This window comes from Cherax quadricarinatus, unplaced genomic scaffold (assembly GCF_038502225.1).
Source record: "Cherax quadricarinatus isolate ZL_2023a unplaced genomic scaffold, ASM3850222v1 Contig4, whole genome shotgun sequence".
In the NCBI taxonomy this organism is placed as follows: domain Eukaryota; kingdom Metazoa; phylum Arthropoda; class Malacostraca; order Decapoda; family Parastacidae; genus Cherax; species Cherax quadricarinatus.
In genome coordinates, this window is record NW_027195030.1 from 541,982 (window position 1) to 569,279 (window position 27,298).

A 27,298-nucleotide genomic window follows, 5' to 3' on the forward strand; every position below is an offset into this window, starting at 1 on the left:
TTTCTGACAATTCATTGAGTTTAATGCCATAAAAACATACAATTTGTGTCATATGTTATTTACTATATATCTTATTCATAAAACAGATAAAATAATTGTTCTACATAAAGATATTACATAAATAATATAAAAATAAGATGTTAAAAAATCTAGTAGTGTAATAAGATCCCTGTATCCATGGGGGATACATTCTAAAGACTTGCTGTAGATACCAAAACTGTGGATAGTAGTAAACCCTAATGAAAGTCCTATGCATACCTATCATAAAGTTTAATTGATAGATTATGCACAATAAGTGGAGAATTATCACTTTTTCACTGATGGGAAGCACTTCAGGCTTCTCTTAGGCTTTGAAGAATTGCTAGCTTTTCTACTTTTATGCTTTGGAGCCATTATTATGCAAAATTAAGAGGTATTTTTTGGCCACATTAAACAGTGGACAACTGAAACCACACATACCCCAGTCAGTGGATATGGGGGTTCTACTGCAGTTATAAATATTGTTTTTGGTACATAAAGTAATAGGATTGTTGATACAAACATAATTTTACAATATAGCCACTTATTCTAATACACTTTATATAATAAGAGTATAAGAAATATTATATCAATCATTTTCAAAATTCTCTTGCAGGAATAAGTAATACATAAACTGAATACCGTACTGCTCTTCATCTATTTCAAAATAAGCAACTGATTTGCTATGGGTATAATTTGCATACCAAAATATCAAGTAAACATAACATGTGGAACAATATAATATTGTAAAGAGGGGGGGCTTTAATTTCACTTATTCTCTTAATATTTAATAAAGACGATAAATCTGGTAACACTAACAGTGCAGTACCCCTGAATGAAGTCATTGTTTTTTTTGGCTACAGATAACAAAAATTTTAAAATCTCTAATCTATGCAGTTTTCATTTATGGAAGAATATCATACACAGTACATATCTCAACATTATGCTGAAGTGAAAAGATCCTTAAACAGAATTAAATATTATTACAGTATTCAAGAATTTTACTTGGCTAACCAAAGAAACATTTTCATTTTGAACACATGACCCTGAGTTTCTTTTTTTTAATATACATAACTAATATAGTACTGTATTATGTTTATAAGGAAGCACAGTATTTCATTTTCCTAGTTCAAAAGCTGACATCGCTCAAAGGGGCATCCCATATAATGTTAAGTACATTATCATGTAAATAGTATATACTATAAATTTCCTACTACCAGTTTTACCAAGCATTATAGAAAATTAGAAAACTAGAAATGTAGAAATTACTTCCCCATAAACAGTATATTTCATACACTAAAAATTTACAATGTAATCTTTAACATTCAGATCCACCTGCAACCATTATGCTGCAAGTTGACTATAAATGTTGCAAAGTTTAAACAAACATCTCCACCACAACCTTACAAGTATGGACGGATATAGGAGTTATTGCAGTTACAAAGTACAGTAGATATGGAAAGGGGAATTGACATTCATGGAAGAAATATGTCTTTCTAAAACACTGAATATAGTAAATATGAACAAATTTTTTTATTTTTATGGAAGAGTTTATAAATATTTGACCTTAGCAACTGGTCAGCACAAACTTCATTCTGAAGAATTTTGCCATTTTTCTCTGCAATAAAGAAAACAGGAGACTGAAAAAAAAATTAAAAATCAGCAACATTTTTGTTTAACATAGCTGTTGTCCACTAAGGTAGGGTGATGAAAAACACATTCCATTATATTCTCCTAAGCTGCCTATTCAGAAAGGTACAATTTTTTTTTAAAACACCGGCTGTCTCCCACCAAGGTAGGTGGCCCAAAAAGAAACACTTTCACCATCATTCACTCCATCACTGTCTCGCCAGAGTACTGCCAACACCACAGCTCAGACACCCATCGAAAATGCAAATATCCCACTCCTCCTCCGAAGTGCAGGCACTGTACTTCCCATAAAACTCAGGCATCTTAATTTGAATTTGTTGTATGACTCTCTAGGATTTAGAGCTTAATTTGATTATATTGTACTACAGTATTATTATTATTCATTTGGCTTTTAAAGTGTAGACACTTTCCCCACCTCTGAAATTCAGGCAGGCAGAAGAAATGTATAATTTTTTGGTTTGCAGGGTGTACATTGTAGAAAAACTACAGTATTGTACACTGAAAAACAATGTATTTTAATCTGTTTTATAAATTCAGGAAAGATAAAAATGCAGACCTAATCTTCACTGTCATCTGTTTTATCTCGCAAGATTATGCAGTTCTACCCAACAATAGCTGCTACACTTAATTCCTGAAGTTTTTCACTCAACTCCTGGTTCATACTCTGGATAAGTCGAACTTTCTCCTGAAGTAACTTCACTTCCTGTCTGTGGTCATTGGCTATTCTCTCACTTTCACGCACTCTGAAATTATTTTTTATATTAGATACATAGGAAGAGTTAGGGAGTATCCAAATAAAGAAATAACAAATAAAAATATTGTATTTAAGGTCAAATATATAGTACAGCATTTAAATGTATATTAACTTATTTCATCTAGATGTAGAGTAGATATAAAAATTTACTGTAGCTATCAGACACACACCCAAATCCCTACACTATTAAAAATTTTAACACATCAACACACTGATAAACAGCAAATAAAAACAAAGAATAAGTTACAATACTGTAGCTGTAACAATTCACAGCTAACCTATAAACTGGAAATGTACACTAGGCAAACCTTAAGTCTGTCCTGAGGCATTTTCATTTATATCCTAATAATGATCTAGGGAGTATTATGCAATATCTTTATTTACTACTGGTACATGTACAAGGTATACAGACCTAGCTGACATCAATGATATACAGTGGTACCCCGAGTTTCGTATAGCTCCCAACTCAAACAATTATGTAAGTGTATTACTGTAAGTGCTTTTGCAAGTGTATTTTTGGGGGTCTGATTTACATTATTCCTAATTTACATTATTCCTTATGGGAGCAAATTTGTTCAGTAACGGCACTCGAGCAGCCTTCTGGAACGAATTATGGCTGAAACTCGGGGGTACCACTGTACTACTACTGTATATAGAAAGCCGATTGTTATGTAGAGCATTTTGGGCAAATTAGGTCAGTTTTGTCCCAGGATGCGACCCACACCAGTCGACTAACACCCAGGTACCCATTTTACTGATGGGTGAACATAGACAACTGGTGTAAGGAAACCACATCTGATGTTTCTACCCCTTCACCAGGAATCAAATCCGGACCCTCACTGTGTGAAGCAAGAGCTTTTACCACCAGGCCACGGGTAACAATGCACAATAATCCGCACATAGGAGGAAGAAACTTATGGCAATGTTTTGGTCCGACTTGGACCATGATATAGTTCCACTAACACACGAAGGTAAGGGAGCCAGTACATATATGAGAGGAGGGCAGGAACAGGACAGAGAGAGTTGGAAGAAATAAGGAAGTGGAGATAATAGTGGTAGAGGCAATGATGGTAGTGGAAGTAGTAATAGCAGTAGGTAGGGGAAGTAGTAATAGTAGTAGGTAGGGGAAGTAGTAATAGTAGTAGGTAGGGGAAGTAGTAATAGTAGTAGGTAGGGGAAGTAGTGGTAGTGACACAAGACATTTGTTTATGCAGACCAGTAAAAATTGACAGGACAATAAACAGGATGCCATTTTCATAAGAACATAAGAAAGAAGAAACACTGCAACAGGCCTACTGACCCATGCAGAGCAGTTCCATGTCCCCCCCCCCCCTGGATTAGCCCAATGACCCACCCAGTCTGGTCAGGTCATATTCACTTAAGGAAGGAGCACAGCACCAGACCCAGCAGCACAAGCTAGTCAGGTCCAACTCTCACCCACCCACACCCACTCATGCATTTATCTAACCTATTTTTAAAACTACACAAGGTTTAACCTCAATAACTGTACTCGGGAGTTTGTTCCACTCATCCACAACTCTGTTACCAAACCAGTGCCTTCCTGTATCCTTCCTGAATCTGAGTTTTTCCAACTTGAAACCATTGCTCCGAGTCCTGTCTTGGCTGGAAATTTTCAGTACGCTATTTACATCCCCTTTATTTATTCCTGTTTTCCATTTATACACCTTCATGGATTAATTTTATCAAAAGCATGTTACATTGTGCATTACCTCATCTATTAATATGACATAGAATAAATTTGTTTGAACAAAATATGAAATTGAAAAACAGGTAAGTCAGCAAATACTATACTACATGTTTTCACTTTGATAAAAACAATTTATGGATAAATTATGCAACCCTTCCTTCAACATACCTCATGGCCAACTCCTGACGTTCTGTTCTGATGCTGGACAAGTCCTCATCCAGCTGCTTTCTTAAGGACTCTTCAGCCTGAAGTTGGTCTCCCTGGAGTGCCACTTCTGCTTCTAATTTGTTAATTCTTCGCTTTAACGTGTCAAGTTCTGACTGATAAGCTGACCTAAACAAACAAAAAATACTGTTATATAAACTGAGTAAATGCAATTTTTTTCCATCAAGCTAGCCATCTCCCACCAAGGCAGGGTGACCCGAAAAAGAAACATTTTCATCGTCATCATCAAGTACAGCTAACCAATTTCCCAGAATCCCTTCACAAAATATTACCTTGCTCACACTCCAACAGTTCATCAGGGCCCAAAAACCATGTCTTCACTCATTCATATCTAACACACTCACACATGCTTGCTATATGTCCAAGCCCCTTGCACACAAAACCTCCTTTACCCCCTCCCTCCATCCTTTTGTAAAATAACCACTACTCCACCTTCCCTCCACTACAGATTCACATATTCTCCATGTCATCCTATTTTGCTCAGTCCTCTTTAAATGGCCAAACTACCTCAACCATCTCTTCTCTGCCCTCTGTATAATACTTGTAGTGACTCTGCACCTTTTCCTAATCTACAAACTATGAATTCTCTGCATAATGGTCACACCACACATTGTTCTCCAATACATCTCCACTGCCTTCAGCCTCCTAGCCACAAAGTTTAAAAAACCATGCACCATACCCAAAAAATATGTTGGTATCACCTAAATCATATAATATTGTTATATACATGCATAATAACCTTCAAGGGAGGTTCCATGATTCCAGTTTGTTGTTAAACATCTTACCTTTTAGGAAAGAAAGCTCACATTTTTTTTTAATAGCCAAAAATGGAGTTCACAATATCCAAGAAATTTGCATGGAATCAAATACAAAATGGGAATTGACACAGTTACTTTTTGCTGATGATACTGTGCTTATGGGAGATTCTAAAGAAAACTGCAAAATTTAGTGGATGAGTTTGGGAGTGTGTGTAAAGGTAGAAAGTTGAAAGTGAACATAGAAAAGTGTAAGGTGATGAGGGTATCAAATGATTTAGATAAAGAAAAATTGGATATCAAATTGGAGAGGAGGAGTATGGAAGAAGTGAATGTTTTCAGATATTTGGGAGTTGATGTGTCAGCGGATGGATGTATGAAGGATGAGGTTAACCATAAAATTAATGAAGAAAAAAAAGTGAGTGGTGCATTGAGGTATATGTGGAGACAAAAAAACATTATCTATGAAGGCAAAGAAGGGAATGTATGAAAGTATAGTGGTACCAACACTCTTATATGGGTGTGAAGCGTGGGTTGTAAATGCTGCAGCGAGGAGGTGGTTGGAGGAGGTGGTTGGAGGTGGTGGAGATATCCTGTCTAAGGGCAATGTGTGGTGTAAATATTATGCAGAGAATTCAGAGTGTGGAAATTAAGAGAAGGTGTGGAGTTAATAAAAGTATTAGTCAGAGGGCTGAAGAGGGGTTGTTGAGGTGGTTTGGTCATTTAGAGAGAATGGATCAAAGTAGAATGGCATGGAGAGCATATAAATCTGTAGGGGAAGGAAGGCGGGGTAGGGGTCATCCTCGAAAAGGTTGGAGGGTGGGGGTAAAGGAGGTTTTGTGGGCGAGGGGCTTGGACTTCCAGCAAGCATGTGTGAGCATGTTAGATAGGAGTGAGTGGAGACGAATGGTATTTGGAACCCGACGAGCTGTTGGAGTTTGAGAAGGGTAATATTTAGTGAAGGGATTCAGGGAAACCGGTTATTTTTATATAGCTGGACTTGAGTACTGGAAATGGGAAGTACAATGCGTGCACTTTAAAGGAGGGGTTTGGGATATTGGCAGTTTGGAGGGATATGTTAGATCTTTATATATGCTTCTAAACAGTTGTATCTGGGCACCTCTGCAAAAACAGTGATTATGTATAAGTGAGGTGAAAGTGTTCAATGATTATGAAAGTATTTTCTTTTTTGGGATTTTCTTTCTTTTTGGGTCACCCTGCCTAGGTGGGAGATGGCCGACTTGTTAAAAAAAAAAATTAAGTCACATGCCATCTCATCTGAAACCACTATGATACATAATATCCTTATTTACTACAAGTACATGTACATGGTATACAGGCCTAGCTGACATCAATGACACACTACTATATAGAAAGCCCCTTGTTATGCTGAGCATTCAGGGCAAGTTAGGTCAGTTTTGTCCCAGGATGCGACCCACACCAGGCGACTTACACCCAGGTACCCATTTTAAACTGATGGGTGAACAGGGACAGGGACAGCAGGTGTCTTATGGAAACACGTCCCTAATGTTTTCCAGCTGTACCAGAGGAGATTCGATCTCTGGATATAAACAGAACTATCCATGGATAAGTGGAGAAGAATCTTTCCTCTGTAAGCCATGTGTGCTGTAAGAGGGACTAAAATGTTGGGAGCAAGGGACCAATAACCCCTTCTTCTTTGTCCCTTTTTGGGTCCCTCTGCCCTGGGAGATGATCAGTGTATTTAAAAAAATTCAAATCATTTACTGAACTTACCTGACTGAATAAACTTTATTTTTACTCTTAATTTTATAGACTTCATATTTTCGCACAATAAGCTCATATCTGTCCCCAGCTTCAATAAGGTCCTTCTTAATATTTTCCAACTCACTCTGAAAAAAAAAAATTAAAAGTAAAATAAATAATTAAAATCCTTGAATCTAAAAATAACATTACATTTCTGTTATAGTTTTTTAATGTTCTTAATTCCTTATAAACCTTACTATTGTAATCTACATTATTTATAAAATGTAATGAGTACCATATATCCAAGGAGTTACATTTCAAGATTACAATAAAAATTACAAATACATGGGTGATCATTTGAGTTGCGGGCAAAACAGTTATTGTATGAGAGATGGTGAATGTGTTTCCTTCTTAGGGTCACCCTACCTTTGTGAAAAATAGCCTATGTAGCAAAAAAAAAAAGAATGTGGAAGATAAGTAAACTTACTTGGAGCTTCCTGATCTCCTCCAACATACTGATTCTGTTCCTGGAACTTTGTATTTGTTCATCAAAGAGTGAGTGGAGCTTCTTGGGGGATGCAGATCCCAAACTTGCAATGCTACTGCAATGAGGGTCACAACAAAACAAAATAAAACATTCAGAACATTAATTTAAAACATGTATAGCCAGGCTGAATAAAAAACTAAATTGGTTGACCGGCTTGTCTTTGAGAAAAAAAAAAAGAAGGACGGTGCATCGTTGCAACTGTCATGCATTTATAACTACACATAAAGGCTATGGAAAAGCTAAACATTCTATTCTATTATAACAATATGCCATTTTGGGTTTAATGCTTCATTTGATTACAATAACTATTATTATTATTTTTTTTTTTCAACAAGTCGGCCGTCTCCCACCGAACAGGGTGACCCAAAAAGAAAGAAAATCCCCAAAAAGAAAATACTTTCATCATCATTCAACACTTTCACCTCACTCACACATAATCACTGTTTTTGCAGAGGTGCTCAGAACACAACAGTTTAGAAGCATATACATATAAAGATACACAACATATCCCTCCAAACTGCTAATATTCCGAACCCCTCCTTTAGAGTGCAGGCATTGTACTTCCCATTATTATTATTATTATTATTATTATTATTATTTTTGTTGTATTATTATTATTATTACAGGAGGGCCCTGCTTAACAGCATTTTGCTAATGCAGCAGTTTTCAGTTTTAACCATTCTTCATTATTCAGACTTCCTACAATAGATATATTCACCACTCACTTTAAGCTAAGGACAAAAATATTTTAAAGTAATGTGTGTACTGTATATGCATTTTTTAGGCCTAGCTCTATTGCTCACTTAAAATATGATAGTGTAAACATGTATAAATAGGGCCCTCCTGTATTATTTTTATTATTAAATATTTTTTTTTTTAACAAACTGGCCATATCCCACCAAGGCAGGGTGGCCCAAAAAGAAAAACTAAAGTTTCTCTTTTTAAAGTTAGTAATTCATAGAGGAGAAGGGGTTACTAGGCCCTTGCTCCCGGCATTATAGTCGCCTCTTACAACACGCATGGATTACGGAGGAAGAATTCTGTTCCACTTTCCCATGGAGATAAGAGGAAATAAACAAGAACAAGAACTAGAAAGAAAATAGAAAACCCAGAGGGGTGTGTATATACATGTATATGCTTGTATATGTATGTGTAGTGTGACCTAAGTGTAAGTAGAAGTAGCAAGACGTACCTGAAGAAGTAGCAAGACGTACCTGAAATCTTGCATGTTTAAGAGACAGAAAAAAGACACCAGTAATCCTACCATCATGTAAAACAATTACAGGATTCCGTTTTACACTCACTTGGCAGGACGGTAGTACCACCCTCGGCGGTAGCTGTCTACCAACCTACTACCTACAATTATTAATTTTTTTTTTTTTTTATTATCAAACTGGCCGATTCCCACCAAGGCAGGGTGGCCCGAAAAAGAAAAACTTTCACCATCATTCACTCCATCACTGTCTTGCCAGAAGGGTGCTTTACACTACAGTTTTTAAACTGCAACATTAACACCCCTCCTTCAGAGTGCAGGCACTGTACTTCCCATCTCCAGGACTCAAGTCCGGCCTGCCGGTTTCCCTGAACCCCTTCATAAATGTTACTTTGCTCACACTCCAACAGCACGTCAAGTATTAAAAACCATTTGTCTCCATTCACTCCTATCAAACATGCTTACGCATGCCTGCTGGAAGTCCTAGCCCCTCGCACACAAAACCTCCTTTACCCCCTCCCTCCAACCTTTCCTAGGCCGACCCCTACCCCACCTTCCTTCCACTACAGACTGATACACTCTTGAAGTTATTCTGTTTCGCTCCATTCTCTCTACATGTCCGAACCACCTCAACAACCCTTCCTCAGCCCTCTGGACAACAGTTTTGGTAATCCCGCACCTCCTCCTAACTTCTAAACTACGAATTCTCTGCATTATATTCACGCCACACATTGCTCTCAGACATGACATCTCCACTGCCTCCAGCCTTCTCCTCGCTGCAACATTCATCACCCATGCTTCACACCCATATAAGAGCGTTGGTAAAACTATACTCTCATACATTCCCCTCTTTGCCTCCAAGGACAAAGTTCTTTGTCTCCACAGACTCCTAAGTGCACCACTCACCTTTTTCCCCTTATCAATTCTATGATTCACCTCATCTTTCATAGACCCATCCGCTGACACGTCCACTCCCAAATATCTGAATACATTCACCTCCTCCATACTCTCTCCCTCCAATCTGATATCCAAACTTTTATCACCTAATCTTTTTGTTATCCTCATAACCTTACTCTTTCCTGTATTCACTTTCAATTTTCTTCTTTTGCACACCCTACCAAATTCATCCACCAATCTCTGCAACTTCTCTTCAGAATCTCCCAAGAGCACAGTGTCATCAGCAAAGAGCAACTGTGACAACTCCCACTTTATGTGTGATTCTTTATCTTTTAACTCCACGCCTCTTGCCAAGACCCTCGCATTTACTTCTTTTACAACCCCATCTATAAATATATTAAACAACCACGGTGACATCACACATCCTTGTCTAAGGCCTACTTTTACTGGGAAATAATTTCCCTCTTTCCTACATACTCTAACTTGAGCCTCACTATCCTCGTAAAAACTCTTCACTGCTTTCAGTAACCTACCTCCTACACCATACACCTGCAACATCTGCCACATTGCCCCCCTATCCACCCTGTCATACGCCTTTTCCAAATCCATAAATGCCACAAAGACCTCTTTAGCCTTATCTAAATACTGTTCACTTATATGTTTCACTGCAAATGCCTGGTCCACACACCCCCTACCTTTCCTAAAGCCTCCTTGTTCATCTGCTATCCTATTCTCCGTCTTACTCTTAATTCTTTCAATAATAACTACCATACACTTTACCAGGTATACTCAACAGACTTATCCCCCTATAATTTTTGCACTCTCTTTTATCCCCTTTGCCTTTATACAAAGGAACTATGCATGCTCTCTGCCAATCCCTAGGTACCTTACCCTCTTCCATACATTTATTAAATAATTGCACCAACCACTCCAAAACTATATCCCCACCTGCTTTTAACATTTCTATCTTTATTCCATCAATCCCGGCTGCCTTACCCCCTTTCATTTTACCTACTGCCTACCTACCACACTCACAACTGGCTCTTCCTCACTCCTACAAGATGTTGTTCCTCCTTGCCCTATACACGAAATCACAGCTTCCCTATCTTCATCAACATTTAACAATTCCTCAAAATATTCCCTCCATCTTCCCAATACCTCTAACTCTCCATTTAATAACTCTCCTCTCCTATTTTTAACTGACAAATCCATTTGTTCTCTAGGCTTTCTTAACTTGTTAATCTCACTCCAAAACTTTTTCTTATTTTCAACAAAATTTGTTGATAACATCTCACCCACTCTCTCATTTGCTCTCTTTTTACATTGCTTCACCACTCTCTTAACCTCTCTCTTTTTCTCCATATACTCTTCCCTCCTTGCATCACTTCTACTTTGTAAAAACTTCTCATATGCTAACTTTTTCTCCCTTACTACTCTCTTCACATCATCATTCCACCAATCGCTCCTCTTCCCTCCCGCACCCACTTTCCTGTAACCACAAACTTCTGCTGAACACTCTAACACTACATTTTTAAACCTACCCCATACCTCTTCGATCCCATTGCCTATGCTCTCATTAGCCCATCTATCCTCCAATAGCTGTTTATATCTTACCCTAACTGCCTCCTCTTTTAGTTTATAAACCTTCACCTCTCTCTTCCCTGATGCTTCTATTCTCCTTGTATCCCATCTACCTTTTACTCTCAGTGTAGCTACAACTAGAAAGTGATCTGATATATCTGTGGCCCCTCTATAAACATGTACATCCTGAAGTCTACTCAACAGTCTTTTATCTACCAATACATAATCCAACAAATAATAATAATAAAACAAAGTTAGGAGCTTTCTTACACATGGTCTTTTCCAAGTGATGATAATGCTAACTCTCCATCATTCTGTACTGCCTCGTTACTCTTGCCACCATCTCCCCCAACACCTCTCAGTTTACTGCTGTGTTGTCTCCTCTGACTGTTCCTTGGTGACTTGCCTCTTTCTGCTCTTAATGGCTCTCTGGAGGGCAAGTCAAACAATTATAAATAAATGCAATAGAAAAATGTTAAATTAAGTTATTACATAGTATATATTTGCTGAACTGTCATATCTGTATGCCTTTTTTGGGGTCACCCTGCCTCAGTGGGAGACAGTCAGCGTGTTTAAAAAAAAAAAAAGTTCAGTTTTTGTGATGCTTGGCTGGGCTCATTTAAAGGCCACCACTTCTACTTGCTTTGTTGAGGAAAGGAGTTCTATGACATTTAAAGTGTTGCATTCAATTTCAATAGCATTGTATATATGAAAATGAGACTGCTTGTTCATCTCTACCCTGAATGAGTTACCTACATCAGTTACCTGCATTAGTTTCTCAAGGATTACCTGTATTAGTTCCTCAAGAATTACCTGCATTAGTTCCTCAAGAATCACCTGCATTAGTTCCTCAAGAATTACCTGCATTAGTTCCTCAAGAATCACCTGCATTAGTTCCTCAAGAATCACCTGCATTAGTTCCTCAAGAATCACCTGTATTAGTTCCTCAAGAATCACCTGCATTAGTTCCTCAAGAATCACCTGCATTAATTCCTCAAGAATCACCTGCATTAGTTCCTCAAGAATCACCTGCATTAGTTCCTCAAGAATTACCTCCATCACTTCCTCAAGAATACTTGCATTACTTCTTCAAGAATCACCTGCATTAGTTCCTCAAGAATCACCTGCATTAGTTCCTCCAGGATTATGAGAACAAATTATCAACTGAACTTGCTTGTGTTTTCCTATGTTATATTGTTACAATTTAAATATGAATAAAAATTTTTAGTCTTATATGAATGACAGTTCTGGAGATACAGATTAATACCCATAGTAATTTATTCTTGTATTTTTGTATTTTTTAAAGTTATGCAGACTTGAAGTGAAATATTTGTTTTTATTTTTGAAGAGAATGAGTGATAAATAAAGTAACATACATTCTTCTAAACTTATCTATTGTTTAAAACAGATATTGAAAGATACATACTCTAAGACAGATTTAATATTGTCATAAGTATATTATTATTATTATTATTATTATTATAATGGGGAAGCACCTTAAAGAATAATAAAGCACAATACTATGACTGGAACAATACACAAATAACCTGCACATACTAGACTGAAGCTTATAATGATGTTTTAGTCTGAACTGGTCCATTAACGAGTCACACAACTAGTTAATGAGTCATGTGTGACTAGTTAATGGTACACATGCTACTAGTTAATGGTACACATGCAACTAATTAATAATACACATGCTACTAGTTAATGATACATATGCAACTAGTTAATGGTTCACATGTGACTACATAAGTTTCCGTCTCCTGTGTGTGGGTTATTTGTGCACACTAAACCCTTATTAGTCATAAAGCACCTGGAGAATGGGAGATAAATAAGTTTGATCCAAGGAAGGAGAAAGTAGTTTCAATTTCTAGGATCAAGAGCCTTCAGCATTAAGACACCCCTTTGAAGATATGAATATAGAACAGTCCAGGTTATGTTAAGTACAACCACTTAGGAGGATTTCCTGTCATGGTCCAATCCCCTGCAGAGGAGTTGAACAACATAGATATCAGTGTACTTCTGAGTCATAATTTACAGCTACAAATGGAATAATAAGGTGAAGGAAAAGATAGTATTTTAATATGATTTTTCAACCTCTCAGAGAGGAGTTCCGGCAGTAACAATACTAGTTAGAAAACAGATATTAACCTATTTCTGAACCACAATTTTCAGCTTTAAATGGATCATGAAAGATCAAAGAAATGACATCCTTTGAACATACTGAACATGTCAAGAATGTGTGTTTTTTTTAGTACGAGAATTCATGATGGTTTCTCACGTAATTTTTCTTCTGCCACTACTTCTTGAGGATTCTCTCCTGTGAATGCCCATCCTCTGGGAATCTCCATGTATGACTACACACTCTGAGGGTGGTAGGCTTACAAAGCTTGGTGGTCCGTACTCCTCGTGACTCCGCAAGCTGGTGCAAGGTGATTCTCCTCGTCTGAAATTGGTGTCTGGAAAAGAGCATTGAAATTTGCCTGATATATTTTAAATGTAGTATATCAGGAATTATAATTTTTGATAGGTCTGCATATTTGGTTGTCTGTATAAACAGAGAGATACTGCAAATCATTTATTTGTAAAATTATGTTTATCATTCCCTGTACCATTTAAATTGGCAAATACAGCCTCTCCACACTTAACAATGGAGTTCCATTCCTAAGACCATGTCAGTAAACGAATTTGTTGCTAAGTAAGAAGCATACTATAATGGTAGTTGGTTTGTGTCAACCATCTTTGATATTGTTTTAATGCCACCTTTGCACCATTTATAACATTTGTGGTATATTTTTAATTGTTTATACAGCAGTGGACTGTATATTGCAATAAACAGAATAGAGGAAATAGCTCTAATATATATTATTTAGGTTTGGATACTGCTCAGAGAGCCTTCGTAAGTCCGAGTCATCAGTAAACGAGTATGTCGCTAAATGAGGAGAGGCTGTACTGCAGAGTACTTGAATATTCAATGTCACACATTGTCATATACTGTATTACAATATATAAATAATAAAAAACTGTGCATTATTGAAATACAACATATGAAAATAAGGGTGCATGTGGGTGAAGTGTTGAAAAGACCATCAGCAGTGGCAGGATGAAAGAATTCCAAGGGAAAGTATAAATATGTGGAGTATATGGTGTGCACAAGCTCTGCTAAATCCACAGGAAAACAGTTACTAGTATTGGGAGTTTCAATTGAACATCCTTTTTTTTCTTCTTCTGTTAGCTTTTTTCTTATTTCTTGTTAGTATTTTGTTGGATTATCTATATGATAAGTGACATTAATAATTCTGATATTGTACCTATACACACAGGTGCAATTTGCTAATGAAGAGCTTTGTGCAATTACATTATTCTCAGTGATGATAGCCCAGGTTAGTAGATTTTTCACATAAAAACAAAAATAGGTAATGGCATAATAGGTGCAACTTATTGAATGCTAATATTCTCTTCATGTTACTGGTGCATGTGATGCTAGGTTTTACAAAATAAAACATGCAACATGAATATATAAAAAAAAGCAACATGAACCAAAAAAATTAGGGAAACAGTAGCTAAATGACTCAAAAAGATTGAAAGTCCATACATTAGTTATGGTACACTCGAAATAAAAATAATTTAACAAAAAAAAAATGCTATATAAAAAATGACTGCAGGTTCATGCTTGATATAGTACACTCAAAAATAAGAATGATCAAACAAAAAAAAAATTATATAAAAAAAAAGATGCATACACATCACACACTGTATACAGACTCACTCTTGGCATATCGTCGGAGCTGGCCTTCGTTCTCCTCTATCTCAGCCAAGGCCTCGGAAAGCTAAGGTTGGAGGTTACCAATTATCATGCTCTGCATATACACACTTGATATACATATATAAAAAAAAACTTTACCTTGAATTTTGTTACAAAGTTACAAATGGGTCATGCATCTGGGTAATCAAAAACATTTGGTAAGGTTTAACAGAATTTTCAAATAATGGGGAGATTTTCTGAAGGAAATTAAACTAAAAGAGAATGAAGAAGTCACAGTACACTAATGAAAAGCTGTCAGTCCATGCTATTGTGTATGTTCAGTGAAAACTAACAAATATACAGTGGACCCCCGGTTAACGAACTTTTTTCATTCCAGTAGTATGTTCAGGTGCCAGTACTGACCGAATTTTTTCCCATAAGGAATATTGTGAAGTAGATTAGTCCATTTCAGACCCCAAACATACACGTACAAACGCACTTACATAAATACACTTACATAATTGGTCGCATTTGGAGGTGATCGTTAAGCGGGGGTCCACTGTAATTTGTTTACATTCATAAGAGCGAGTGTAAGAGTGAGTGTGTGTGTGTGTGTGTGTGTGTGTGTGTGTTTGTTCTTCCTCCTGTCAGCTAATGAGTGTTAATAGTTTCAATTTTTTAATGTAACTAGTATTTTTTTATAATGCTGGGAGCCATTTGGAAGCTAGTCTTAGGATTTCTCGTAAGTGTTAAATATTTCAGTTTTGGACTAACAGACACTTTAAAGACTTGTTTTAACAATTCCCCATCCATATATTTAAAGGCTATTTTAAGTTAGCCAATACAGAATATGAGTTTCTCATTTTGTTTTAATAATATGATATTCCAGTGACAATCGTTTGTTAAAGGTGACTCCTACTGGCAGGTTCCCCTCTGATGCTTGCCGTGTCCTACAAGTATTTTCTTCATATAAATAGATAAATGCCCAGGGAGGTACTACCGTCCTGCCAAGTGAGTGTAAAACAAAAGCCTGTAATTGTTCTACATGATGGTAGGATTGCTGGTGTCCTTTTTTCTGTCTCATGAACATGCAAGATTTCAGGTACATCTTGCTACTTTCTACTTACACTTAGGTCACACTACACACACATGTACAAGCATATATATACACACCCCTCTGGGTTTTCTAATATTTTCTTACTAGTTCTTGTTCTTGTTGTTTATTTTCTCTTACCTCCATGGGGAAGTGGAACAGAATTCTTCCTCCGTAAGCCATGCGTGTTGTAGGAGGCAACTAAAATGCAGGGAGCAAGGGGCTAGTAACCTCTTCTCCTGTATATATTACTAAATGTAAAAAGAGAAACTTTCGTTTTTCCTTTTGGGCCACCCCGCCTTGGTGGGATACGGCCGGTGTGTTGAAAGAAGAAGAAGAAATAGATAAATGCCCAGGGAGGTACTACCGTCCTGCCAAGTGAGTGTAAAGCGAAAGCCTGTAATTGTTTTACATGATGGTAGGATTGCTGGTGTCCCTTTTTCTGTCTCATAAACGTGCAAGATTTCAGGTACATCTTGCTACTTCTACTTACACTTAGGTCACACTACACATACATGTACAAGCATATATATACACACCCCTCTGGGTTTTCTGCTATTTTCTTTCTAGTTCTTGTTCTTGTTTATTTCCTCTTATCTCCATGGGGAAGTGGAACAGAATTCTTCCTCCGTAAGCCATGCGTGTTGTAAGAGGCGGCTAAAATGCCGGGAGCAAGGGGCTAGTAACCCCTTCTCCCGTATAAATTACTAAATTTGAAGAGAAACTTTCGTTTTTCTTTTTGGGATACGGCTGGTTTGTTTGAAAAAAAAAAATAGATAAATGAATAATTATCTATAACAGACCTGTGCCTTTTCCTGTGTCCTGTCTTTGGTTTTTATCATAAAAATCAATTTAAACTGTGAAAAAATATTTCTCACTGCCTCCTGGCATTAATTTTTTTCTAAGCTTGCAACTGTCACTTTTTCTTCCATTTTATCTATATTATCTATATTTTGGTAGTACTATTTTATAATACTGAAGATGGTTATCAGGTCTCCTTCTTTACTACTGTGATGCCAACAAGAGAATCTCTGAAAGACAAATTTTAGTTCCGGTACTTTATGAGTATCTTATTTTCTTTTGTAACTTATAACTGCTTCCTCTCCCTGTTGGTGTACTAAGAAACTTATAGTTGTGTGCATCCTTGTAATTTCAGTAGTCTTACCTTATAAGCCAAAGTTTCATTATCCAATTCTAGCTGACGTGAAGCCTTTTCCAATAAGGTGACTCGGTCTGACATTTCTGCCATTTGACACACTACATCTTGATGGGTACGCTTTAATAACTCTAATTCAGTGCTTGCCTGCAAATAAAAGATATTTTAAGGGTATTATTATATTTATATGGAAATTCTAAATCCATAGGATTGTACAGCACCCAGGGAATAATTTTGTTCCAAGGATTAGGAGAGTAGTTCATTTCTTTGAAGAAGATTCACCAGCATCAAGGTACACTTTACCCCAATGGGTTTAAAATACAGCAAAAGTTGCATTACACAAAAACTTGTAAATAAGCTACATTATCAAACATTCACAGTACACTCTTTATAGTAAACCTTCAGTATAACGAACTTTGGAAATGCAGAACAAAACCCGTTGGGTCAATCGATCGAGAGCAAATGACAAAGACTGCTGGTTATAGAATTGCTTGTTATTTTTGCTATCAAAGCAAAACAATTTTTTTCTCTAGTTACCACAATTGCCATTGCTGGCCACCCATTTGCCTCCATTAGTTTGATATATTGCAGGTTTTCTATTAGAATCACAACATAAAGAAATAAAAGCAATACAATAGGCAGATTTTACTATCTCTCTATTTTAACACATTTTTTTAATTATGACAATAAACTTTAGAGGCATATCATTTTCATATAAAAATATTTTTAACAGTAGAACAGATGTATTATGGATAATAGCTACTGAAATCTTTGATAAATACACTACTAGTATTCACATATTTTACTTCATAGTTCTATGTTCCAATGAATTTAAATTTATTAATGCACTAATTTATTATTACTATGTTCATGGAGAATGATAAACATATAAGTGTCATTTAATGCTGTATGATAAAGGTGAGGAAGGGAAGGTAAGGGAGAGGTCATGATATTGAGGAAAGGACACCATCTAAAAGGAGCAGGGTCACAGCTCGTATAACAAACCAGTGTCAGTTAAGGAATCAAAGAAAGATTTTGTAGCTAATGCCAGACTATCAGATAAAAGAGCAGGCAAAGAGAGCAAGTCAGGATGTTAGTTTAGATACCTAGGTTCCACTTTACCTTGATGAGCTGTGTTGTCAGTTCTCTCTCGCGACTGGAAACCGGATTGGTTCGAGCAGCTACAAGCTCCTCATTCATCTTCAACCGCTCCACAAGCAGGTAGGCAATCTACTGAATACACAGCAGTGGAAAAACCTGAAGCATTCCTCCAGTACCTTCTTCTAAAACATTAATATAATAGATACCAATATTTCATATAAATACCATCTTTATTCATATGGAATCTGCAAGTGTTCACTTTTAAAATTCTATACAGTATCTGAGTTCAAAAGACAATCTTTTTAACACTGAATTTCACTGAACTACAACAAAATTCAAAGCAATTAGTAATGCCAAGAGAAGTGCAATCCACTGATTATATAATACTACCAGGTATTAGTGAAGGACAATGCCACACATTTGACAAACACAGCTTATGTATTTCCTGCCTATTATATAAAAATATAAGATGATATATACCCTGAGGGGTGTATTTCTCTCGCCATATACCATATATGCTCAGTTTTTTTAATCCTTATTTTAGGGATTAAAGTATTCTTGACCAGTGGTGAAAAGGTTACATGCAGACTTAATGACCCTTGTATAGTCAATGCACTTTAAACCCTACTAACCATTGTACAAAAATGTACAATACCATCCACAAATACTATTCATCTCAGAGGATAAGAAAGTCATATTAGATCAATTTTGATAGGTAAATAAGCCGTAGTGTTGATATTAGTGTAATAATAAAGCATATTCCAATGCATCACAAGACTGAGCTCATGGCGACTGACAGCGGCTTCAAAGCCACCTTATCTTTTATGGACAATGTACTGTGTATGTGCTTTACACAACAAAAAGCATTTCTTTTATTCATTGGAACCATGGCTAGCGCTAATAGTAAGCAGGTTATAACAATAAATGGAGAAAAAGAAATTGGAATGACTTATGCAGCAAGTAGTGCCACCAAACAGTACCAGCAGGTTGGTGAGGTGACCCTGGAAATTTGAAATTATGCTAGCCGAAATTAGTGCTGAATAACTGATGGAACCGGATGTGTGACTGCTGGATTTGTGATGGCAGACCTGTACCATGAATGGAGCAATTAAAAAAAACTCATACACTGGAAGAACTGACTGAAACATTATCCAATTTCCATTTACAATTTAACTGTTGTAAACTATTCCTCTCTTCTGCAAATACACACCTGTTCACCTAGTGAACTCTGAGCTACATCCTCTAATCCTTCCTTGAGAAGCAAGGATGTTACTGCTTGTGTCCCAGCCAGCAGAGATTCCAAATCTTCCCTCAAGTTCCGAACTTCATCATCGAGTTCTTTTACACGTTCCTCACATCTGGCACGTATGTGTTGAGTGTATTCATCTAGTTCCTGTAATATAAAGTTTTCTCAGTATCAGAATCTACAAAAGTAAGATTCATATCAAGTAAATTGGGTCATAAAGAACAAAATGGCATAATATCATGACTGGAACAATATACAAATAACCCGCACATAGGAGAGAGAAGCCTATGACAACATAACCATTCAATTCGGACCATTATGTCATCATAAGCTTCTCTCTCTTATGTGCGGGTTATTTGTGTACGTGTCATTATGCATACTTCAGATTCACTTATAATTTTTTCTTCACTTTCCAACTTTCAATAGCCCTTACTAACAATCTGTTTAATCACATACATCCTCATGTAAAATTATTAATCTCTTACACCAATGTCTACTATCTCTTCTACTAAAGTACTTGTTATTGTGAAGCTTATATATATATATACAGGAAGGCCCCGCTTTATGGCGTTTCACTTTACGGCGTTCCGCTAATACGGTCATTTCAAATTATGACCAAAACTCGCTATACGGCTCCCCCCACCTGACTTTCTAATACGGTCACCGCGCCCCACCTTGTTTGTTTACATTCTTTGTGAGCTCAGTAAGCACTAAGTCTCTCCATTTTGTCTGGAAACTCCAAAATTTCAAATGTTTTTAAAAGTTATTTCATATTTTATATATACTCTGATAATTATACTTATGTATACCTGTACTTAAATAAACTTACATACTGTGCTGGCATGCAGGTACACATTAAAATCAGTAAGAGTGTCTTATGTCTCCAGACGTCATATTAGTAATGATAATAATAATCATCGAGTCTCATTTAAATGTCGTATATTACGTTAAATACACATTTTCATTTATCCATCTATGATATTTTTTCAAAATTATATAATAAACACGATACATAACATAAAAAGATGATAAATACACCCCACAATAGAATAAATAAACATAAATATGAGATGTGGTAGCAGACGACTTGCACTAGGCTGGAATATTGCTGCACTCTAACAGCACCTTTCAAGGCAGGTGAAATTGCCGACCTAGAAAATGTACAGAGAACTTTCACGGCGCGCATAACGGAGATAAAACACCTCAATTACTGGGAGCGCTTGAGGTTTCTAAACCTGTATTCCCTGGAACGCAGGAGGGAGAGATACATGATTATATACACCTGGAAAATCCTAGAGGGACTAGTACCGAACTTGCACACGAAAATCACTCACTACGAAAGCAAAAGACTTGGCAGACGATGCACCATCCCCCCAATGAAAAGCAGGGGTGTCACTAGCACGTTAAGAGACCATACAATAAGTGTCAGGGGCCCGAGACTGTTCAACTGCCTCCCAGCACACATAAGGGGGATTACCAACAGACCCTGGCAGTCTTCAAGCTGGCACTGGACAAGCACCTAAAGTCAGTTCCTGATCAGCCGGGCTGTGGCTCGTACGTTGGTTTGCGTGCAGCCAGCAGCAACAGCCTGGTTGATCAGGCGCTGATCCACCAGGAGGCCTGGTCACAGACCGGGCCGCGGGGGCGTTGACCCCCGAAACTCTCTCCAGGTAAACTCCAGGTAAACAAGTGACGCCATATTAGAAATGCTAATAATAATAATAATAATAATCACCGAGTCTCATTAAATGTTGTATATTACGTTAATATACACATTTTCATTAATCCATCTATGATATTTTTTTCAAAATTATATAATAAACACGATACATAACATAAAAAGATGATAAATACACCCTACAAAAGAATAAATAAACATAAATATGAGATGTGGTACCCAGATAACTTGTACAAGTGATGCCAAGAATAACATTTTCTCTAATCTAACATAAGAGAAAATGTGTTACTGGGGGTAACTGTAGAAAATTATTCCTTTCGTATGTATGTAAGTAAGTTTATTCAGGTATACACAAATACAGTTACATAGATTATCATACATAACAACATATGTGTAGAGAACCTAGGATAACCCAAAAAAGTCAGAGTGACTTATTTCCATTGCCTTCACTCAGAGCATCATTTCTTCTCAAAATGATGTTACATGAGAATGGGAGTGTTCTTCTTTATTTATTCTACCGTATCAATGTAGAGACAACCTGTACACAATGTAACTTGTACACAAACCAGACGTGTACACTTCGTTTACAAAACTTACCTTCGCCTGGTTTGTTTACATAACTCTGCGCCTGTACTCTCTCATGCACTCATTCTTTCTCTCTCTCATTTATTCGTTTTATCTCATTTACTTACTCCTGACCCTACATTAAGACTACAAATATTTTAAGGTAAGTAATGAGTGAACTGTATATACATTTTATCGCTCTGGGATGCTTAAATGTAATAAGAATATTATGTGTAGGTGGGTTGGCCTGGTATGGTAGCCCGGCTGACTACCATACATACCACACTTGATTTTTTACAATAAATACTACTCATCTCACCCTATATTTTAAGGTAAGTAATGAGTGAACTGTATATACATTTTATCGCTCTGGGATGCTTAAATATCATAGAATTGTATGTGTGGGTGGGGTGGCCTGGTATGGTAGCCTGGCTGACTACCATACATACCACACTTGATTTCTTACAATAAATACTACTTGTCTCACCCTAGATTAAGACTGTAAATATTTTAAGGTAAGTAATGAGTGCACTATGTGTGTATTGTACTTTTTTATTGTTTTTTGATGCCTGGTTCTATTGCTAACTTAATATATGTTAGTGTAAACTTGTTATCTAGTGTTTGTATGCATTTGTAAGTGGAAAAAAGGGCGTTCCACTTTACGGCAGTTTCCGCTTTATGGCGGTAGCCTGGAACCTAACCAGCCGTATAAGTGGGGCCTTCCTGTATACATATATATGCCTGGGGTTTACTAGTACATACTAACTTTAGAGAATTGCCCTCAACCTACCTAGCTTGGTCTTTTCCATCTAAATTTACTATACTTTTATCTTACATCCAGCAAATGTACTTCCTCAAATGACTCAATCAATGTGTGCTTCTGCAGCCTGTCTTCTTAATGCTAATATTGGTTTTATGTTTCATTTCCTTAACCTCATTTTCTTAATATGCTCTTTAGAATAGATTAGTTAATGTTAATTAACAGTTTAATTAACCAATAATACACTGTACCAACAAATGCACTGCACCAACAAATACATTAATGCATTAAGGTATACCTGGAGTATATCTGAAGAGGGTTTCAGGAGTCAATGCTCCCGCAGCCAGGTCTGTGACCAGGCCTTGCGACAATCTTTTGAAGCAAAAACAAAAGAGGAAAAACCCTGGAGACTGAAGAAGCAGGAATGTAAAAACTCAATTTCTGCATTTTAGAGTTGCATTTTAGAAGGTTTGGCTGACTTCTGATGTCTGCTCTTTCTAATTATTTCTATTACTCTCATTGTTAACATGTTGACATTTAGAGATGCAGCAGTGAACATTCCCAATGAATCACATAAATCACAATAAACACTGTGTTTCTATTACTCTACTCTCAATATCTAAATCATACCCAGGTATTTAAATCACACCCAGGCATCTAAATCACACTCAGGCATCGAAATTCACTTATAAATTGAAAACCCACCACTTTTTCCTCATCGTGCTGTCTTCTTAATTTATCATTAATATGACGAGCTGTCTTCAGGTTGGCCTCAGCATCCACCACCCAACGCCACACATGGAGAGTTTGTGAACTAGGTTCCAAGGTCTCCCATTCCAAGCCTTCAATTGTGAACCTTCTGCGCAAGCCTACCCATTCATCTTCAATCTGTTGAGATTGTATAGTATGGTGGATAATTCTGTTTGTGTATATATGAAAGGTATTATAATGCTTCTCTAAGGGAAAGTGGAGAAGAATCCTTCCACCGTAAGCCATGTGTGTCGTAAGAGATGACTAAAATGTCAGGAGGAAGGGGATAGTAACCACTTCTCCTGTATAATTTACCAAATGCAAAACGAAAACTTTACATTTCTTGTTTTTCAAGTCACCCTGCCTTGGTGGGAGATGGCCATTGTGTTGAAAAAAAATTATAATGCTTCAATTTTTATACTAAATATAATAGATATTTTCCACTAAGGCAGGGTAACTCAAAGGAAAAAATAAAAATTCACCATCACTTGCTCCTACTTTAAATAATAGTGCATACTGAATTTTCAATTTAAAATTAAATATGTAATAAAAATTCATTAATATGTTCCAAAGATTTGTATGCAGTGCTTATTTACAAGAGACTTTAAATTAGTTGCTCAACTGTACTTTAAAAATAATAGTCTTACTGGCTCTTTTTTGTTATATTATAGTACTGTACAATACTTTAAAAATGAACTTATGTACCATACTGTACTTTAAAAACATATGCTTGCTGATATACTTACAACACTATCATCACCATCCATATCTTCTGCATGGATTTCTTATGCTCTAATTACTGCTGATGCATGTTGAGTTTTAGCATAAAATTTAACTTACAGTATAACTATAGGTTAAATTTTAATGTATGCATTTCACCTGTCAAAACAAAAAAAATGGGCTTTAAAGAGGTGAAATAACATACCACAGTTAGCATAAATATGAATGTTAAAATTTCAACAAAAGAGAAAAATATATAATATGGATGAATGTTGTAAGTGAAATGGGGGCTGTGTTCTCTTAAGTCTATTCTCATAAGTTTACTACAGTGGCCCCCCCCCCCGAGTTTCGTGATTGATCCGTTCCAGAGTCTGCTGAATGTCGAAATTGCCAAATGGCGAAACCATTTTCCCCATAAGAAATAATGGAAATAAAATTAATCCGTTCCCAACACCTACTATCTCCTGCTAACTGTTTTTGGGTAATCAACATCAACAATAACCTTTCCACTTCTTCGAGGATTTGCGATCTCTTTTTTGTCAGCATATCTACCCCTTTTGCAACAACAGCACACTTTTCCTTTCCCTTCGCCACAATCAAAGTGATGGTTGAATGGTGTTTGCCATACATCCTGGCAAGTTCTGTAACACGCACTCCGCTCTCATATTTTTCAATGATTTCCTTCTTGAATTCGATCGCGTTCCTCGCTTTCTTTACCAAAGGGCTTGCACTAGCTTTCCTTGGGCCCATGGTGACTTATTTATCAGTTGCAAGCACAAAAAACAATGGATTATTATTAATTGTATTGTATAAACCCGTGGGGTGATGGTTACATGCTGGTCAACAATGGCACACTGAGTGTGAATGGTGCGGGAGACTGGCTTTGTGTGCGCGGTGACGGGCGGACGGGTACCAGACGGTCGCCGAATCACAAGTCCAATCATGAACCGCGAGGCTAAATTTTGCTGAAAAAACTTGCCGAAAGTCGGATTTCACGAAAGTCGATGCCGACGAAACTCGGGGGTCCACTGTATTACTAACAACTCGGAACAATTCAGGATTATTATTATTATTAGTACGTTCAAGGGGGAGTGCTAAACAAAGAGGAGTCTTTTTGCACCTGAGTGAATGGAAGGCATTCAGTTTTTATCCAAGGGAAGGGTAAGCCCAATTCCTTAGATCAAGAACCCTTCACCAGCATTAAGGAACCTCCTTTGAAGGGTAGGACAATTCAAGGATAAGAGGAAAAAGTTTTATTTGCATTAGTAACTTATGAAGGGGTAATAACCCAGGATATTGCAAGGAAAATCAAGCCAAGTGGAATATTTTCATTGAGGTCCTTAGGCCCCAAATGATTTTATAGGCATTAATACAATTTTTTTTTATGTATAACCATAATTTTTAAAGAGGTGGACCAGTAATCCAGCGTAAGGCCTCTTTCAGATGATCAAAAGCTCCAGCTGTGGGTCACTGTATGACTAAGAAATACTTGTCCTGTTTCCCGACAAATCTTGCCTAACCTAACCTAGTACGAATTTGTATAATATTTCTGAGGAAACACAGATGTTGCTGACAGAAACTAATGGTACATAATATAGATTTACACTAGAATATAATTTTCTTTTTTTTTTTTGGATGGGGAAGCATTAAACACATAGGGACAATATAGTGCCTGGGGAATAGGAGACAATAAGGTTCAATCCAAGGAAGGGGAAGAGAAATCCAATTTCTTGGATCAAGAACCCCCCTCACCAGCATAAAGGAACCTTCCTTGAAGGGTACACCCAGATTATTATCATGAAGGAGCGCTAAACCCGTTGGGATTATACAGCGCCTATGGTGGGTTGGGGATGGAAGGCATTCAGGCTCAATTCAGTTAACTGAAGCACAGATCCAATTCCCTAGATCAAGAGCCCCTCACCAGCATCAAGGAACCTCCCCTGAGGGGGGGGGGTACACCCAGAATAACAAAATAAAAGCATTATATTTCCACCCGGCCCCTCAAACACTATTACTCAGTTGTGTAATAACGTTACTCTACACAAACCCACCTGTATAAATCCCATGTACTAAATATATAACAAATGTAATTGTTCATGATATATGTAACTGGGTTATCCTAGGTAATTTACACTATGTACTTACGTGTACCTGTGCCTACATAGACTCGAGAACCCAAATAGAAATAAATCACTATACTGGGTTACCCTAGGTAATTATGTATATGCTGCTATGTATAAAAATTTATGTAACTGTATTTATGTTTATCAGTACCTGAATAAACTTACTTACTCTCTCTTACCTGTCAAACCTGGAAGGTACACCAGGTGACTGGAGCATCATCCAACACATATATATAACTTTCCCCTAGATTCCTAAAGTTATCAATAACAATGTATGTATAAAAAATGTATAGGCGGTACAAAATGTACGTGCCGGAGAAAATAATTTTCTCATTAATATTCCTACCAAAGGAATAGGCTGTATTGACATAGTAACAACATAGCTTGGCGAAGATGCGGAGATGTGTCTAAACTGTGGCTGATGTTTATTTACATCTCAGCGTCTGACGTGACGTCATATAAATGGTGACTCATTGTTTACCTCGGCCCTTTAAATCTCACTCCCACGTTATTTGCAGCCCTTTAAATAAGAACATAATAAAGGAGGATCACTGCAGCAGGCCTGTTTGTCCATACTAGGCAGGTCCTTTACAATGTTGTTAGGTAAGACACATATGCAACAGTTAGGTATCTTTATTTCGAAACGTTTCGCCTAAAATCACAAGGGTATTAAAAGAGGACAACATCAAAGCTGCTTTCATAGAAAACCTGGAAGCTTTCTACAACAGATGGGAACATAAAATGTCTGGGCTGAATGGTACTGCCCTTGATACTGACCATGTAGTCATAAACTGTAAGGCTGGAGGTGATGTCCTGGTAGTCAGTAAATGTGGGGCTGATAGTGCTGTCCTGGGAGACAGTAATGGTGAAGCTGGAGGTGCTGTCCTGGGAGACAGTAATGGTGAAGCTGAAGGTGCTGTCCTGGGAGACAGTAATGGTGAAGCTGGAGGTGCTGTCCTGGGAGACAGTAATGGTGAAGCTGGAGGTGCTGTCCTGGGAGACAGAAATGGTGAAGCTGGAGATACTGTCCTGGGAGACAGAAATGGTGAAGCTGGAGGTGCTGTCCTGGGAGACAGAAATGGTGAAGCTGGAGATACTGTCCTGGGAGACAGTAATGGTGAAGCTGGAGGTGCTGTCCTGGGAGACAGAAATGGTGAAGCTGGAGATACTGTCCTGGGAGACAGAAATGGTGAAGCTGGAGATATTGTCCAGGGAGTCGGGAATTATACGCAGGAAGGAATACATATAAATGACCTCATAGGGGACAGGAGCCATAGTAGGGAAAC

General features: G+C 37.2%; 1 protein-coding gene across 4 annotated transcripts; it reads right to left on the reverse strand.

Moving 5' to 3' along the window:
* LOC128699351 (CAP-Gly domain-containing linker protein 1) lies at positions 1–26,279 on the reverse strand. 4 transcript variants are annotated; one of them, XM_053792008.2, is made up of 13 exons: positions 26,192–26,279; positions 23,916–24,048; positions 23,125–23,307; positions 19,382–19,564; positions 18,193–18,300; positions 17,080–17,217; positions 14,846–14,906; positions 13,358–13,535; positions 11,344–11,502; positions 7,323–7,437; positions 6,866–6,981; positions 4,299–4,463; positions 1–2,411 (listed from the first exon to the last, which is right to left on the reverse strand). In XM_053792008.2, the coding sequence occupies exons 2-13, from the start codon at positions 23,934–23,936 to the stop codon at positions 2,270–2,272; spliced, it is 1,569 nt and encodes a 522-aa protein (XP_053647983.2). In that variant the 5' UTR covers positions 23,937–24,048; positions 26,192–26,279; the 3' UTR covers positions 1–2,269. The 4 variants fall into 4 exon arrangements, with proteins under 4 accessions (XP_053647983.2, XP_069935799.1, XP_053647984.2 ...); XM_070079698.1 differs by having other exon boundaries at positions 7,323–7,434; positions 26,182–26,257; XM_053792009.2 differs by having other exon boundaries at positions 26,182–26,257.
* Positions 26,280–27,298: the final 1,019 nt, after the last annotated feature.